The 19,441-nt window shown below is 37.3% G+C and overlaps 1 protein-coding gene across 5 annotated transcripts in view; it reads left to right on the top strand.

Annotated features, from left to right (window-relative positions):
- Positions 1-18,813, top strand: part of parga (poly (ADP-ribose) glycohydrolase a) — a 28,771-nt gene extending 9,958 nt beyond the window's left edge. For 4 of the 5 annotated variants that reach the window (XM_077236879.1, XM_077236881.1, XM_077236880.1 and 1 more), the window contains 11 exons: positions 592-684; positions 1,491-1,645; positions 6,306-6,385; positions 6,507-6,567; positions 7,163-7,238; positions 9,213-9,360; positions 14,587-14,665; positions 14,831-14,939; positions 15,167-15,272; positions 17,082-17,210; positions 17,844-18,813. In XM_077236879.1, coding sequence (XP_077092994.1) covers positions 592-684; positions 1,491-1,645; positions 6,306-6,385; positions 6,507-6,567; positions 7,163-7,238; positions 9,213-9,360; positions 14,587-14,665; positions 14,831-14,939; positions 15,167-15,272; positions 17,082-17,210; positions 17,844-18,031 — 1,224 coding nt within the window. In that variant the 3' untranslated portion in view covers positions 18,032-18,813. The remainder of the gene's footprint in view (positions 1-591; positions 685-1,490; positions 1,646-6,305; positions 6,386-6,506; positions 6,568-7,162; positions 7,239-9,212; positions 9,361-14,586; positions 14,666-14,830; positions 14,940-15,166; positions 15,273-17,081; positions 17,211-17,843) is intronic. The other variant, XM_077236878.1, reaches the window with a different exon arrangement.
- The last annotated feature ends 628 nt before the right edge of the window (positions 18,814-19,441 follow it).

Below are 19,441 nucleotides of genomic sequence, written 5' to 3'. Positions count from 1 at the left end.
GTTCATATACACTTTCAGTAATTTTTTAATAGAAATGAATACTTTATTTAACAAAGATGCTTTCAATTGATCAAAAGTGACAGCAATGAGTTTTACGTTGTTAAAAAAGATTTCTATTTTATATATATATTTTTAAAACCTTTTATTCATCAAAGAATAAAAAAATGCATCAGCTGTTTTCAACATTGATGTGAATTGAATGATGAACAACTGAAATGATTCTTGAGCACCTATTCAGCATATTAGATTGATTTCTGAAGGATCATGTGGAGTAAATACTGCTGAAAATTCAGCTTAGCCATGACAGGAATAAATTACATTTTAAATCTAGTAAAATAAAATAAAAACATTTTAAATGTAAGTAAAATTTCACAATATTACTGCTTTTACTTTATCTTCAATGAAATAAATGCAGCCCTGGTGAGTACATGAGACTTAAAACTAAATCTCTCAGAACCTAAACTTTTGAATGGTTGTGTACATTTAAAGTATGAACAGACCTGTCTCTTCATTTGTTTTTGTTTTGTTTTTATCCAGTGAATGACCTCTATCATCTGCAGCTACGAAACTAATTTAATTTCTCTCTTACAGGGTATGGAAAGTTCTGAAGTAAAGCATCTCTTAAACGTCACATTGCCAAAGATGGTGAAACTGGTTTTGGATACGCCCAAGATTTGCACCCAGGTAAGGCACACAAAGTCATTAGGTATCCTTCACATTGGCTGGGAAAGGCACTCAGGTTTTGGGGCAGAAATAGATCAGTAGTGATAATCATGTCTGGCTGGTAAAGGTCAATGGGCCCAGCGTGCTGCGGTGTAAAACCAGTGGCTAGTGAAGGACACTTCCACATGAGCACAACAGCCTTATTAGGAGCTGCACGAAAAGAAGCCACTATTAAGACATCCGTCAGCCTAATTTCTGACACCAGAACAACACTGTTGGGGGAGATTTTCTAAAATGCGTCCTAATTTATTTATTCTTTATTTGTAAGATTCCAAAGTACAATTTAGAAACAATGTTTAATTGAGTGCATATTAAGCTAGAATAGATGAAAGTATTTTTAACATAAAAAAAATACACTTCAATACAAACTAATAAATTTAGGCAAGTCAAGTCTGTTTCCCCTTCAACAAGCTAGTTCTTACTCAGCCAATGAAATATAATTTTTAATTAAGATCCGGCACTGGCATTTGCATTTAAGAATTAAAGTATTTTGCCCTTAAAAAGGAAGATATCTCATTGCTCAGCTGCTCTCTTTTATTTATGTACATTTTATTAATGTTTGCATTGATTAGTCATCTATACTGCCCTTAAGTGTCTTTAAGTCCAATCAGTAGAGATGGATGATGCTCTGTGTAAATGCTGCTGGCTGCTGGTGGGATACAGCAGGGTACCTTAATTACTCCTGGCCATTTGCTTAATGTAATTCTGTCTCCCTGTTTGGTCAATTGCTAAACTAATTATCTTTGCCTCTCTCTCCTCTTCCACAGCCAATCCCGCTGCTTAAGACGAGGATGAATCAGTCCTTGACTATGTCACAGGAACAAATTGCCTGCCTTCTTGCCAATGCCTTCTTCTGTACATTTCCCAGACGCAACTCACGCAAGTCCGAGTATGGCAACTACCCCGAGATCAATTTTTACAGGTACTGCTTCTTCAGTGGCTTCGCTCTGGAGACCTGTTACATATTTTGTAGGTCTAGTTATTGATTGTCTGAGGTTTTAGATTTCCATCCAAATTAGGGTTTATATGTAGGCTGTGAGGTAAGTCACGACATGATTTAATTTTCCTTCCCGTTATCTAGTAGTCTGTTTCTATTACATTTACAATGGATTTTTTTTCTGGGCCTGATAATGTGGCCTGTACTGTATAGGCCCCACGTTTCAAATTTAGTGAAGGCTCCACATTATCAAAATTACACTCCTACACATTCACAAATCCACTCTGTTTTTCATTTACCATGAACATTTGCACTGTTCTGACTTTTCCATCATTAAATCCAAATTTCCCTCATAATTGATCCGCAATTGACTGCAATTTAACAAACTCGGTCTTTGCCATATTAACTATTTTAGAGTTTCAAGATTTCCACGATGTTGTTAGAAAATAAGACTTCTTTTAATGATCTTGGTTGACTTTGCAACTCCTCATTCATTGGTTTGATCAATTTTGCCTCTGTGTTTTACAGCGTAAAGAGAGATTAAAATGTAAGAGTTTCTCTCCCCTCTTAAAATGCAGCTCTACAACAAAGCCACTCATGTGGTACAGTACTTAAATCAAGTCTTTACAGGCTGATTAAAACAAATGAATGAGATACTAGAGAGACTGATGTGAAATGCGTGGCCATCCATCTCTCGTCTGTCATCGTGTCTACTCGGATGTCTTCCTCTGTTGAGCAGGATCCCCCCTGTATCTGTAGCCAGTGCTCATCTCACTCCATTGGGATGTTGTTTGTATTCAACAACGGTATATCGAAGCGTGACGGTGGGGGTAAAATGTGTCTTAAACTAGGTAGCTGTGCTGCCATATGGCCAGTCCTATAGTTATTCTGAAGGGCTCACCATATACAGCTCCGTGTCACAGAGATTCAAATGATAAAGGTGATATTATTTATGCTGTATCAGGGAGAATGAGTTTTGTTAAATATATTCAGGTGTATACATATATTTATATTAAAATATTATTATTTTAAAAAAACTACAGTACACACACAAATGTTTTATATTACATTTCTACACAGTTGTAACTGTCGATAAAGTGTGCCAGTATCCCTTCAAATGCTAAAAATGACTATTTCCAAAATGTAATATAAATATTCTGGATATTAAACTGGCCTGTATGAAAATGTAAATGATGTGCTGAAAATTATGACTTATCTGGTCGGGTTGTCTGACTGAAGCACTTTTTCTAAGCAAAACGGGGAAAGTGACAACTAAAAGTAAGATAATTGTAGATAGTGTTATACTACTGTGGTGCTGTGCTTTGAGTTTTGAGTGGTACTCTCTGTTTGTTCCACCAATGGAAGATGGGAAAATTGTTCAGGAAACCTGTTTGAAACTCTATTTATTTTAATTTGATGATGGTAGTGGTGCAGAAATTAGACACTTCCTCTTTAATATGGCTAAAATGGCTTCTTACAAAAATTGCAGTCAAATATTGTCTCAGCTGTAATGAAGTTGTTTTCATGCAAGTCAGAGTAACAAAACCATTCTTTAAAAGCTCAACCGTCAGTGGTTCATCGTGGCGAAGAACGCAGCCCTCAGTTTTACTCTGTCATGCTGAGATGGCTATTGATTCCCCAGGCACTTCAAGTACTTATACAACCTCCTAGACATAGAGAGGCTCTAAATATAATATATTTGCCTTACATTTCCAGCCATTGCCTTTTTCTGCCTTTATTTTCCCTGCTGGAGATACTTAAAGTGCTCTAGATAATGAAGGTCTGAGCGATATCAGCATTAAATTGAATTGGTCATTCAGGTGAACACAGTGATACAGACTGTACCAGCATTCTACACTTACAAACAAGTTAGCGTATGTTGCCATGGTTCGTTTTTTTTTATTATTTTTTTTTTGCATTATATGATTTAGGACAATGTGGGCCGTGGCTAAAGCCGTGCCGCAGAAAACAAGTTTCAGCAAGACCGCGGAGTATCCAGACGTGCGGATCATTACGGTGCGGCCCACTTTAATTGAGTGACTGTCCATCAGTTTACTCATTGGCTTGAGCACTGCCGCTATCAAGCACCAGGCAATTTAGAGATTGCTTGTTTGGCAGAGCTGTCAAAGTCTGCCCTCTGGGAAATGACATATAGGCTGGGTGAAGATATATTTACTTTAGTTTCAAAATGTGCACTTCAAAGCAAGCTTTCCTGCGCTGCGGTACACCTGCAAAACTATGAATACAGATCCACCAATGAGATCTGAACAACTGACATGGTTTCTTGAACGTTTCAGATTAATTATAGCCTGGCTAGGAGCTGCCAAATTGACTTCTATTGCCATATTTGTCGTCTGTGGTTATGTCAGAATTGATAACTTTGTGGGAGTAAATCCTTGGTGATAAGTTTGAGGGCAATAAGATATTTATTTATTTTAGTTTTTGAAATACATTTATTTTATTTTGCAAGGATGCATTAAATGTTACAAAAGATTTCAGTTTCAAATAAATGCTGTTCTTTTGAGGGGAAAAAAACACTTTTTCCTCACAAAAAAAATAATTGTTTTGTCACGTTTTCAGCATTGATAATAATAAGAAATGTTACTTGTGCACTTTAAGGGGATTTACAGTCAAAGGCCCAGAACCAGAAATGATTAATTAAGACAAGAGTCAGAATCATAATAAATTAAAGAAAAGTTTTACTGAAGAGAGTTTGCAGTTTCATCAGCAGAAGTCAGCTTCAAGACTCAACGGAGTTCATAGGCCGCCCCGCTTACAGTTACATAGATCACAGCAGTTATACCCTTCACCAAGGTCTAAGCTACGTCCTTGCTTCAGGTTGAATGTTTCTGGTTGGCTAAAAAATAGATAAACATTGGGATTTTCCACACATACTGATAGACTGAAGCATATCTCCACCGATTATGCAGCTGACACTCGGACCCTGAAGCTAGGCATGTGCTGGGCGCCAGCATGTCCAGAACAACAAGTCAGTCAATCTCCAATAATGCCAGTGGTTCCTTAATCTGTACCCAAAAAGAGAGACTAACACACACACACCGACACACAGCTTCCTCAAGGTTGGATCTGACCAGGCTCTAAATATAAACAGGAAAGTTTTCTCAAAACATCAAGATAATGTGTTCTTTCTCTCAAGGAGAGGACACTTTAATATAACACAGTAAAGTAAAGCTTTAACTACGAAATGGTCCCTCAAACTGTTGGTTCTAATGACCCTTGTGACTTATAGTCGTCAGGGTACTCTATAAAAACAGATGTATGTATTGACACATGTTGAAGAAGTCCATAATTCATTTCTGGAAGCCGGGCTAAATGAGCAAGCACTGTTCCTGTATTCAGATATCAAATACAGACATTAGGGAATACATGAAAATAACATTTCAGTAATCACACTGGTAAATTCTATAACAAAGTAAAATTTCATAAGGCTAGAGAAGTCATTCAACTTGTGATAATTTGAAGGAAAAATATTGATTAATACCTTGATTATAATCACTCATTAGATATACATTGAAGCAGCATTGAATTCCAGAATCCACTCGCTTCAGCACCAAATCAGTGTATTACAATGATTCATTTAAAAAAAGAAAAGAAAAAAGGCTACTCTTTAGCCAAATAATCATGGGTTTTATACATGGGCAAATTACTAACATGTAGATTTTTAGATCTGGACACAAAACTCATTTTGTCTGTCAGGCACTGTTCCCTTGTGCCTTTCTTATTCACAGAAATCGAACACAGTGTACCCACCGACACATCTTAACCCCCCCCCCAATTATGTTTTTAACCCCCCCCCCCAACTTGTCATCTTATTGAAATCAGGTGGATAAAATCCTTTAATAAGTGGTTGTCCTGTTGAATCAAATCATATTTTCGGATATATGTTTATCATATTAAAGGTCAACAATCAGTTTAACCAAAAAGGCAGCTATTTTCAGTCAACAACAGGTTGCCTTCCAGGCTGCATTACATAAAATCTGCTACACCATCTAAATGACTATATATATAGGAAGCTTCAATAACTCTTGTCTTCCTTACCGAAGGGCTTTTAGTGCATCAGCTTATTCCATTGACATCAAGTGAGGGGAAGACTGAATGCAAGTGGAAGATGGTTAGCTTGAAGACTGCAGTATTCTAAATGGAGAAAGCCATTTGCTGGGTTAGGGGAGGCATCACGGCTGATCACTGTAAGGCTTTTGCTATTTTGGACTTTTAAAAGCAAGCCTTCAGTTCCTTAATGTCTTTAAAAGAATGAAGAAGTGTTCCTCTCTCCGTCTTTTGTGAAATGGGACACGAGCGCAGCGCTGAGCCCGCAGGCGCAGGTCCGTATCATTGTTTGCCTGACAGAGAGCGCATCACAGGCAGGCTTGCTGAGCAAACAGGACTTGTGAGATGAACCGGCAAAGTCTGATCACACGGAAGGCCTACTTCTCCTCACGTGTTCCCAAGAATGAGCCACTAACCTGCAGAAGTTAGCACTGAAGCTCATATATGAAGCTAAACGTCTTCCTCTAATAGTCGTTTATGACTGTATGATAATGGCCCTCAGAAAGTAAACGTGTGGATTGATTTTGCTAATGTATGTACCTAATCAACACTTGTGTGTCTTTTTATCTTTCTATAGACTGTTTGAAAGTAGTTCATCACGCAAGATTGAGAAACTCAAAACTTTGCTCTGCTATTTCAGAAGAGTCACTGAATCAAGTAAGTCTGCATCTGCCCAGCTGTACAAATATACACTTTAATGCTCTGACTTTGTTAATGTGGTATAATTGGTGTTTATCTTTTTCCTGTTTTTTTGTTTGTTTGTTTTTTACATTTTCAGTGCCCACTGGCCTTGTCACATTCACTAGACAGTGCTTGAGCGTTATTCCAAAATGGGAAAGGTACACAAGTTTAAATGCATATTCATTGTGCTTAGTGTACAGTTTAGTTGTTGAGTTTATTTCGTGACTTGTACTCAGGATAGATATACTTATACAGTTTTATGTTATGTATAATTTATTATTTTTTAATTAAAAATACCCCTTTTGAGGGATCAATAAAGCTTGTTTTGTTTATCTTTAAAGCTCACAAGGGGAAAGTAGAAAAATAGCAAGAGTATTAGTCTCACATTTATTTTTGAATGTGCTACAGCTAGAGGGCTCTCTGACATTTAAAGTAGCTCACAGAGATGTGTCCTTTGTGCTTGATAAATTAACTTAGGCACCATGTATTCACTTTCGCCAATTGCTTTCCCTGGCAGTGCAAATCCACCTCCCTGGTTTGCTTATTAGTGAACTCTTACCGCTGAGATGGTTGCATTTCAAATTGCTTAAGTCATGATTGTAACCTTCCACTCCTAGTTCACTATAGCATTTCTAGCCTGCCTCTATTAATGATGCAGTTGTTAACAATACCGGTACATGCAAATTAAGTTTGTTTCAGTAAGTGGTTATTTTGCCTGTAGTGTTTTGATGGAATTTTCTTTTTGACCTTTAGCTCAAAGACACCGCTCACTCGTCTTCATATCACCTGTAAGGGCACCATAGAGAACGAGGGTTATGGGATGCTTCAGGTGAGAATGTCATGCATGGGTAGTTTAGTTTTCACTGTGACATCTGTCAAATATGAGATTACTTTGATTGACACAGAAGGCCGTTTCTGTCATCCTTCCTCTCTCAAGAAGACATGTCTGCATAATTAAGTTTTTATTTTTAATGTAAAATGTGCTCATTCTGTTACAGCTGTAAGTGATTAAGGCAGTTTATCTTAAATGAGAAAACACACACACACACACACACACAAACTCTCTCTCTCTCTCTCTCTCTCACACACACACACACACACACACACACACACACACACACACACACACACACACACACACACCAACACACACACACACCAACACACACACACACACACACACACACACCAACACACACACACACACACACACACACACACACACACACACACACACACATTATTTCCCCAAACTATCATTGGGATATTCTAGGAAATGGGTGCCTCTTCCAGTTTGGCATATTTTGTCCCATGAATATGCATATATGATAATATAGCAACTAAATACAATTACTGGATTTTTGTTGATATATCTCTATATATCATTTTTTGTTGGTGGTGGTGGTGGTGGTGGTGGTGTGTCCCAACCCCCATAGCCCCCATATGAGGAGCACAAATGGCACTTTCCTGTTGAATATCATATTCATATTGGGCACAACATGCATAAAGATTTCAAACAAGTCTGTGACCCAATATGAGTGCCATCCATTGAAAGCAAAAAAAACATCTCAGTTTTGACCCAGCTGCCTGAGGTTCTGCAGATCCGTCGGCCCCGATCACGTCCCTCCCTGCACCTCTCGAGTTTATTGCAGAGTCTGTCTGCCGGGGTCCTCTGCCCTCCTCTCCTTTTCCCATCTCTCCCCAGTCGGGGCAGGGCACACCCTGACAGCTGATGGGCACACATGAACAGCCCTGGGAGGTCCCAGGAGCCCGGGGTCCTGCCGGCTGGATTGACGGATGTTTCCGGAAGGGTGGGACGGTCTGACAGGTTGTCAGTAGTGCTGAGGAGAGGCGGGGCAGTCGGAGCTGGAGTTGAGTGACCTGATCAGCGAGATCATCTGGCAGCCTGCCAACCTCCCTCCCCTTTTCTCCTCCATCTCACTGAGGAGGCTGTGGCCCAGTGAGTCCGGCCTGACAGCCTGCAAAACACAGCCTCAAAGGGGCCCTGCACTTCCCCTGTTTACCTTTTCTCTCCTAGGCCAATATTAGTACTGTTCCCCACACTCCCAGTCTTTGAAATAAAAAAATGCATAGGAGACAGCACTGAAGAAATGTCTTTCACATTTTTTTTTTTTGTGTGCCACAAAACAAGCACTCATGCAGTATAACTGTCTGTCTGTCTGTCTTCCTTGCTGTATTCTCATGCTATTTGTTTGGAGCATTTTTTTATAATGCAGTGTGATGTGCAGTAGTATGACATTTTGGTTACACTTTATTTTAAGGTGTCATTGTACTTAAATATTTAATTACACTTTAACAGTGTAATATTAATCAACTCCATGTACTTACTATAGGGTTAGGGTAGGATTTGGTTGAGGGTTAATTACATTTGATTAGGCATAATTTACTGTTATTACTATGGTAATAACATGTAACATATGTAACAAGGACTCTGTAAAATAAAGTGTTACCGACATTTTCATAATTAAAAATACATTCTTATTACATACGACAAAAGCTTAAACGGTCTGCCTGGAAGCTGTGAACATATTTGAGTTATCTGATCTCAATGGCTAATGGTGAATAGACCAATTATGCAGAATAAAGGGAGTGGTGTTTGACCTTGGCGAGGTCACAATGGATGGAAACCTTGTCAGAAATAAATGAATAGATAAATAATTAAAAAAATGAAATTTTATTTCGATCATAAAATGACTTTTACATCAACAAAAAAAAAAATGTAATGTAACTCCAGCTGAACATTTTTGCTACAGATGAATATATGTTTTTATTTGTGCTGCAGGTGGACTTTGCAAACAGGATGGTGGGTGGAGGGGTGACAGGTATGGGGTTGGTCCAGGAGGAGATACGCTTCCTCATCAACCCTGAGCTCATCGTATCACGCCTCTTCACGGAAGCCCTGGACCACGACGAGTGCCTCATCATCACAGGTCAGCACACACACACATGCACAGGAGTGGAAACAGTCCACTCCTCCCTGCCGTCTGTCCTGCACACCCTCTCACACCCCTGTCTGATTGATGTCAGCCATCATTGAAGTGTCTTGTACTTCCCTTCTGGCTGTTCAAACACCTGTTTTCTAAAAAGTGTAAAAATATTTTTGTACTTGGATTAACCTATGGCTCATTATATAATTGGTTGCCATGGGAATCACAAGGAATTTAATGGTTCTGCTTCATTAAAGATAGATAGATAGATAACATTTTCGTTACCTGAAATAAAATAAAATATAAAGAACTTTAGGTAGTTGCCAAGGCAATATATATATATATATATATATATTACTTTTTTTTTTTTTTTTTTTTTTTCATTTATTTTACCTTAATGTACTAAATAAAAAAAAATAACAACAAACAAAATTCATAAAACTTTACATGTAAAGTGAAAACGGGGGGAAAAACAATCAAAATATTAAATAAAAACTATAATAGCAATATTATATTATTTATATACATCACATACCCTTCATACTTTCCATAAGATCTTCTTTCTTCCCATAAGATACTTATGGATTCTCTTATGAATCCATAAGATTCTCATAAGATCTTTCCATAAGTACTTTCCATAAGATCGTCTCTCGATGCAAATCAAACCAGCTATTAGGCTAACTGAAATAAAACCATGCTTTTCTCTAGGTATGGTGAAGAGTTTGTGATGATGTGGGGATATTTTATTTCTAAAGGCCAAGGGAACTTTATCAGGATGCATAGTATCCTGGATCCATGAAACAATTGGCCTTTAAAAATAAAAATCTTCCTGCCTCTTTGGGAATTTAACATAGGGGTGTCCTGACTTATGCAACCTGTATTTTAAGGAAGAACATTTATTTATTTACGATACATTATTCATTCAAAAAGAAAATTGGTGTCCTTAAAGGTTGGATTTTTCCTCTTTTTTTTTATTAAGGCATTAAGATCAATTTCCCAAAGATGATTTTTTTTATTCCTATTTTTAGTCAACTTTAGCATGGTTGTTCACTTATGCTAAGCACTGTAGATTCCAAGTAATTATTTAAAGGGATAGTTCACCTAAAAATTAAAATTCAAATAGAATGAAAATAAAAGGATATATCTTGATTCATTCACAATGATGACGCCACTGTCACAGTATTTTAATACGTTGTTTTAGATCGTAGACATTCAAAAACCATTAATAGAAATGAACATCATGAAAATAATTTGGTTTGTTTTGTGGGATTGGAACCGCAATTAGAATAGAGTAATCATGGATGTTTTTAGGTATTTATGTTTGATGCAGGCTCCGATAATCATGAGATCAGGTTTGTTTCCATCCACTAATGAAGTCAGTCGCTGTAATCACAGTTCTCTAATACTGCATATAGTGAGCTGAGTAGGACATTGCGTGTTTTTGCCGCAAGTAATTTGCCATTACTCACAGAAGCTTGTGTGTATACGTTCGGCTCCATTCTTCCCTCCCCCGTCTTCCCTCATCCAGTTTGAACGTAAATCCATTACATTGATTCACGCTGGACTCAGGGCAGCCCTGTTATTCCTCATTTCTCTCTAGCTGAATTGCCCTATTCTTCACCCTCCAACTCACTGTGCTTGAGTCAACACGTTAAGTGACAACCCCCCCTTCCCACTCACTTCATATCTCTCCTTCTTCCTCTGTCTCTCTCACTGTCCCTACGCTATTCTTCCATCACTCTGTTCCTCTTTTATGAACTGTGCTCTTTGCCTGAGCGGCAGCATTGGAGAAGAGCCCAGGTCATGAGTAAGTGTCCTGTATCCGATACATTACAAACAGTTTGTCTCTTCACTTCCTCACTGGTTGTTTCTAACATCTGAACCTAGTTGTTCCCTTCCCACCTCTGTTGCTGCAGAACCATACGCACACCTATGGAAACTCAATTGATATGAAAAGACAAAAACAAATGTAGTACTAGACAATTCATTTTTAGTAGTGCTCACTCAGTTTGGTTACTTCATGCCTGTGTGTGTTGTGATGACTAGATATAGATTCTTAAAGACATTTGAGTATAAGTTTGGAAATGAATCAGTTTGTGAAGCGGTTTGAATGATTGACGAGAACATTACCTTGGCTCAATCAATAACGACGTTTTAAAAAAAATCCTTATATTGTATTCTCAAATGATTGTGAAGGTTATGGAAATATTATCTTTGAAAATTAATTTGTCAAAAAACAAATAAATGCTGCCTAAAAGAACTGCCACTCTGCATTGTTTATTAAACAGCAATATTGATAAGATATATATATATATAAGGAAAACTGTCATCATTTACTCCCATTTACTCCCCATCATGACTGACTTTCCTCTGTGAAACATAAAAGAAGATGTTTTGAAGAATATTGGTAACCAAACTGATTTGGCGACCATTGACCTCAATTGTTTGGACAAAAACGCTGAGGCATTAATTAAGATATATTCTTTTATTTTTAGTCTATTTGAATGTTCATTTTTAGGTGAACTATCCATTTAAATAATTGCTTAGAATCTTAATAATTACTTGGAAGCAAGTTATACTTAATTCGAGAAATACTTTTTAAATTACATGGCAGTGTTTTAAATGAATGGATTATATTGGTTTTGACGATTGAAATTTTGTTGTTGTGACAATCCAATAATCACTGTTATTTTAGCAGCATTGTGATACTATTATGTTTTTGATTTAATATTTTGATTTAGTTTTTTACGTTTTCACTTTAATTATTTTTTGGTTTTTATAAAAATTGTGTCTATATAAGTATATAGGTGTGTGTGTATATATATATATATATATATATATATATATATATATATATATATAGTTTTAGTACATTAAAGTTTACCCCAGCATGAAAATTCTGTCATAATTTGCTCACCCACAAGTTGTTCCAAACCTGTATGAATTTCTTTCTTCTGCTGAACATATGATGACTGCACATCTGATGACTGCATGAACAACATAATATTTGAAGAATAATTCAGCAGAAGAAAGAAATGCATACAGGTTTGGAACAACTTGAGGGTGAGTACATGACAAGAATTTTAATTTTTGGGTGACTTATTCCTTTAGGTTAAACTAAATAAATTTAGTTTTTTGTTTTAGTTTGTTTTATTTCAGGGAACGAAAATGTTTTTTATGGTTTTAGTTTTAGTTAACTACAACCCTGAAGTGTCAGACATGTTCCTCAAAATTGTGAGCGTCTCTCAAGGGAAATTTGATCCTGAAAATCTGACAGTATAGATAAACTGAATTGAAAACTACCTAGTTTTTTTTTTTAAAAGGTTCTTCCAAGGTTGTCACCAGAATGTGCCCTCTGTCTTTGTTTTTCCTACCTAGTGATGCAGACAGGATGCAAAATGACTTTGCATTTTCCTCTTACTGTGTTCATAACATAATATTGTTCAGCTTAACTTACAACCTACATTTAAATTCAGAAAGAAATCTCTCAGAACCATAGACTAAATAAACCATGTTGGTTCGTATGTACTGTTTGAGTCAAATTATTTCACCTGGTCCAGAGAATCGTTCGCATAGTCGAACACTCCTACTTTTTGAGGTCCGGGTGCAGTCACAGCCATGTAGAAATGTTGTGTTGTGATTGGCTGTTGCCGACTCTCACGCCTGCTGTCGTGCTCATTTCTCATCCACCCATGCCCTCTGACATCTTCCAAACAAAAGCACAGGACACAAAACATTGCACAGATGCACAAACTATTAATCAATCAAAATCTTGTGCCTTTCAAACCCATATGTCATTTCCTGAAACACCAGAAAAGATTTGATAGTTATGGAGCAGAAGTGGCACCATTGAGGAGTCATTTTTAGAGCTGTTCTAGGGAGTTCAAATTCTAGGAAATCAGCCTCAAAGTCAATGTGAACTTGGGAGCTTTCCACCCTGTCACAAAATACCCTCACTTGGAATCAAGCTCAGATATTAGTCATTTCTCTTTCTTTCACTTACGTCCTCTCTCTCTCTCTCACCCCTGCTGCACTCTCCTTCCACTTAATAGTATTACCTCTGGCCACAATGAATGACTGCGGGAACGGCCTTCTCTAATGGATCCAGCCATTCCATCATGGTTATTACAACAAACGAAATATTCATCGTCATCTCCGTTTCTAATGGACTGCAACTCGCCTTTGCAGCAAATCATATCCCGCCAGTAATGCATCATGACACGGGCTCTTTAATGCACACTTTCTCCATCAGTACAGTTGGCAGAAATTCTGAAGCGTCGGTACAGGGACTGGATTTTAATCTTGTGATTGCTCTTTGTCAGAGTGCCACTGAAACTGGCCACACACACTAAAACACTAATTAAATCAAGGTGAGGGTGGAGGATTCTGGAGGTCTTCGTGATTGTAGGGACATGCAGTGTCTGGAAGTGTTTTTTTACATCGAGATATGGTCGCTTAAGCAAGTGGTTTGATTTGAGTGTCCTGAAAAACAATCAATAAGGAAACCTGTGTGCAATATTTACTGAGAGGCAAATATACGTAATATATCTGTTTCTGATGGAACTGATAGGTTTTCATGCATGAATGTAAAAAAAAAAATATTCTTGCAGCACATCAGGGCTGCATTTCCCAAAAGCATTGTGAGCCCATGTTGATTGTGGAGACCATTGGCACCAATATAACCAACTTAGCTCAGGATGATTTTGGGAAACGTAACCCTGTTTAGTTCCTTTCTCTATGAAGCCCCTCCTACCGACAAGCACAGTAAGAAGCTCTTATTGGTCGACTGGACCAGTATGTTGTGATTGATCAACCGCTTTTGAGTGTGTTTCGGAAATATCACACAACTTACCATATCCTCGACTTTCAACAGACTACTACCGCAACTCATCCAGGTCTTTTTTTTTGGCGTATGCCTTGGGTGGGAATTATTTTAAATTATGGATATTGTGATGTGTTCGTTCCTGGACGAAAAGTGAAGACTACAATCTAGGCTTACTGATATAGAGAATAACTAAAGAATAGCAACATTACACACTAAAGAAAGTTGAAAATGTAAAAAAAAAACATAACAGCTTCTCTTTTCTAAATGCTCAGTAATTTTAATTTTGTGATTAACTGAAACGAATTTTGTCTATAATATGCCGGGGACAAGAAAATGTTATGCATACTGTTGTTAGAATTGACCCACTTATATGTATTTGTTTAATTTATTTGCTCTTCTTTCAGGCACAGAGCAATACAGCAAGTACTCTGGCTATGCAGAGAGCTTCAAATGGAAAGCCAATCACAAAGACGAGATACCCAGGTAACATTATTGATTTCTGATGATAAAAACATTAGGAAAAACCTCTTAAATGGGTTCCTGCACTTTTTAAAATGTATTTAGCTGTCCTAAATATAACCAAGCATCCAAGATAGTAAAAATATGAGGAAAGCCCTAAATAAAATAAACTTTTTTACCCATGCTCAGAGACGAGTGGCAGCGGAGGTGCACCGAGATTGTGGCCATGGATGCACTGAATTACAGGAATTTCATGGAACAGTTTCAGCCTGACAAAATGACCCGGGAGCTAAACAAGGTCAGCGAAGGCTTCATGCAAAGTATTTCACACTGATGACATGAAATGGCAAATCCTTGACCTCTGTCAAGTTCTAATGGCCTTTGATTCTCTTAACCTTGCCAATCTGTTGCTTAGAGAATTTAACGAGGCTTGACATGACAGAGTCGTCTTTTCAGTCTCTTGTTATTCAGCAGTGATTAGCTTGTATTTGTTTCTCTATTATAAAGGATGACTTCTTTTTCCAGGCATTCTGCAGTTTCATGCGGCATGGTACGAGCCCTCAGAACCTCTCGGCTGTTGCCACAGGGAACTGGGGATGCGGTGCGTTTGGAGGCGACACTCATCTCAAAGGTACATGCAGGTCCTCACAAAGTGAAGATAGAATTTTCAAGGTGCTCTTACAGGACATTTCTTGCTCAAATTTCATGCACCAATGTTAAAAAGCTCACCATTACTGATATTCCAGCTGTTAATTATTGTCATGTTTATGGGTGATAACTCATAAATGGCTGATATTAGAAGATAATATTGTTTTGACTAAATAAATAAAACCTAAAATCAAAGCTGTTTTATTTAGGCATCACAAAACGAAAGACGAAACACAGAAGCTCTCTTGCTTTGTTTTTTTTTTTACCCAAGACATGTTTTTGCCACTTTCCTGTTATTGATCAGCTGACATGCATTTATCTTTTCCATTACAAGTGCAACTGATTTTCCACCCTCATCCATAAAATTATGGCAAGTTTGTGACTTTGCCTGCTGATTATTTTGTGTTGTAAGGATGGAAGCCCGTTTCATGAGATAATTCCATCTTTGATAGTTCATCATTGTTGAAAGAAACCATGTGTGCTTGAATGTGGAGCTAGTTAATTTCTCCCATTGACTTATCACACAGTTACTTCATCTTGATGCTGGGTTATTTTGGGCCAGGCTGTTTAGTTTAGCACTGGTTTGACTTCAGATTACCCGTTGTAATTGGTTGCCCTCATTTGAACAACGTTCATTCATCAGTGAGCTACATTCAACCTCTTTAAATATTTAAAATCTTTAGACTCAATTTGAAGCTGGGTGACTAAGATTGAGTCTCTTAATAGGGGTTGTTAGACATGGATTATTTACCTTTTAAAAACAAATTGGATGTGTCAGTCATTTTCTGTACTGCTAGGAACATGAAGCAAAACTAAAGAATCCACACTAATGCCATCAATGATGTATTACACCATATTTTATTCATTTAGGTTGGGCAGCTATCAGTATTTTCTGGGGACCCTCAGATAATATTAACAGTATATCATAGAGCATGCAGCGGTTGATTGACCCTTCATTGTGCTAATGGGGGGTGGGAGGGGTAAATCTACTTTGTGTTTTTTTCCCTTTCATATTACATATTCCCATGCATTGGCAGGAATCCATGCGTAAATGTATGCATGTCATTTCTGTTTAGCGATGCGTGCATTAAAGAGAAATAAATACAAAATATGAAATGCTTCCTACATGGTTTTTATGGCTTTAGAAATTTTAGCTTGCTGTCGACTAAAGCTGCACGGTTCTGGATAAATTGAGGTTTCAAGCAGAGATCACGATTTTTCCACGATTCTTAACAGACAACTAAACAAAATAACATCTAATTTAATAGAGGTTCTGACAAATGTTAATAGCTGCAGTCTATTTAAAATGTTAAAAGACTCTGAATGAATTACTTGAATGAATGATTCAATAGACTACTTGATTGTTTCATTACGAATCTCTTGTGTGAATGATCACAAATACATTTTTTAACAGTTACTTTTCGCCACCTACTGGTGCAATGATGTAATGATACAATCGTCATTTGAAGTGCCATGTTACATTCAAAAGGTGATTTGCTCTATTTTGATCGCTACTGTAGATCAGTGTTTATATCCGAACTATAAACTTTTATCGCAGTACGTCAGTGATCATTTGAATGTTTGAACACAGAAATAATGATACTGTGTGGTTGAAAAAAAGCTGTTCCAAACCTGAACATAACCGCTCTCTCTTGGTCAGCGGCTGCGCAAACGCAGATTTGAATGTTCCGGTGTGATTTTGTCAAAGGTTTAATAGACAGCCTAATCGCCATGATTTTAGAAATGAGATTGCGTGGGTGTTTGAATCGACTGTGTCTGTTTGTCCTTCCAGCTCTGCTGCAGTTGATGGCAGCTTCTGAAGCAGGGAGAGATGTGGCCTACTTCACATTTGGAGATGAAAGACTCATGAGGGACGTGCATGTCTTGTACACCTTTCTCAAAGACAATTGCGTCACTGTCGGTAAGAGACCTGCTACGTGTGCTTCATTCTGTATAAGATCTAACACATTATAAAAATGGAGGCGCTGTTTTTATTGGAGGTGGATGTCATTTTATATATTGTTTATGTATGAATAAAAAGTAGACAGACTGACAGAAAGATTTTCAAAAGTTTTGGGTCGGCAAGATCTCTTATGCTCAACAAGGCTAATTTACAGTAAAACAGTAACATTGTGAAATATGATTTAATTATTCAATATTCAAATATCCAAATAATTCAATATCCAAAGCTGACTATAAAAATAAATGCAAAAAAATAAAATAAACTGGCTAATTAAATGTGAAATACATTTAACAATTTCAAAATTCCTGCAATATTGAGCCATTTGTTTTACATAATTAAATGATACAGCCATTAGTGCTCTTCAGTATTGTGAAGTTCTCCGTTTCTGTCCCATTTATCCTTTCTGACGTTTATTGAAACCTTTTTGAGAAAACGCTGTCAGCCATCTATTGTACTAAAGTGGAGACGGCAGTAAACTTGTGTGCTCTGTGATTTATGAATGGCTCTGGACTTGGCTGACGCCGTGATGCTCACCATCCCTCAAATCTTTTTTTTTTCCTCTTCCTGTCTCTCTTTCTCACTGTCTCCTAGGCGATCTGTACTTCCACTTAAAGCAGTACTCCAATGTAGTGTCTAAGCATGGCCAGTGGCCTAACATCAATCTCTATGGGTACATCATGGATAAGGTCAGTACAAATATAAAAGCGGAGCCCAACCCTGGCCCCAGCGACAGCAACTTGACCGCTGCGCCTTCCCCCTCTCCTGCAGACTGCCATTAATGCTGGCCAATGGCTAACTGACCCTGTCTAAATGCCTCAGTGCTTTCTTTTCCTTTAGACAGACTTTTTGTGTGATTGTCTGAGACATAGGGAAGCACATTATGCCTTTCTTTTCTACCAGTGAGTATAAGGTTGATGTCACTATGAATAAGGCGACAGGAAGTATGGCAATAGTCACTCGGACTGTAAATCCTTATTTCTGATGAACATCATCTAGGTTTGATCTCGGGGGAGTTTTTCCTAGAATGCCACACAAACTTACCTGGGATCAAATTTACTGCATGATCTTGTGGAATTTAATGATCCATTTGAGGTGGGTGTCCAAGGTGTAGTTTTTTTTACATTTTTTGTTCATATCCAGAAACTAACAGTGATTCAGAATAAAGTGTTTAGAGATAATTAATAAAGTATGCATGAAAACCACAGTAAGGTCCCCGTGACACTTGATTGCAAAATGTATTGCACAAGCCGTAAAGGGAAAAGTTTTGCTGAAAAATGTAAAGATTTGATAATGAAAGATGTGAAAAGGAAATATTAACTGTTGGAAAAACAACTTGTATAAATCACACTAATGGAACTGCTGCAAATTGTGTAAAAATATATAGTCTCTGCATGACATTTTTAGCAATTTATTACAGTCAAGGTTTTTACTGTTTCAATTATTGTTTTGATCAAAGGCATCTTTAAGAAATGGGATTGATATTTAAAGGTAGTGAATATTTTCATATGTTTTGCTCTTTATTTTATTATGATTTGATAATTAAAATTGTTGATTCAGAAAATTGTTGTTTCTTTCTTTCTGCTTGCTATATACATGTTCAGGACATTTTTTGACATGCTAATCAAAACATGCTAATGCCTCTACCCAAGTTGACACACGCATTAGTGCAGAGCCAGTAGACTACTTTTTTTTATGCGTTCAATTATTTATGCTCAATTACAAATTCAATGCCATCTATCATAAGTTATAACAATGAAAAATTATCCTTACAGTCTTTGTTACACTATGTTACGATTTATCTTTTTAATTCACTTAAGTCACATTTCAGTTGATATAAAACAATCTTTCTTTCTTCAGTCCAACTCTAATCATACCACTCTTCTTCTTTTTTTGCGGAACCGGACTAATAGACCTAGATTGTAGCTTTGTCCAGCACGTATACACCTTAATTGTATAATGCCACTTATAGTTCTAATTTGACCTAACTGACCTGTTTTGATGACCACCTTTATGACGGTTTCTTATCATCCTCAAATGCTTTTGAACATTTTCATCAGTTCAACCTGGAACACAAGTACCACTTGAGGAACAAAAGATGGTCCCCTATAAATGTGCTCTTGGTTTAAAATGGATGCAGTATTCCCTTGTTTTCTCAAATACTGAGGTCCTTAAAGGGTCAGACTTTAATA

Source organism: Siphateles boraxobius, unplaced genomic scaffold (genome assembly GCF_051911475.1).
Source record: "Siphateles boraxobius isolate OS27281-9 unplaced genomic scaffold, OSU_SipBor_1 20, whole genome shotgun sequence".
In the NCBI taxonomy this organism is placed as follows: domain Eukaryota; kingdom Metazoa; phylum Chordata; class Actinopteri; order Cypriniformes; family Leuciscidae; genus Siphateles; species Siphateles boraxobius.
This window is presented reverse-complemented; position numbering and strand designations above follow the sequence as displayed.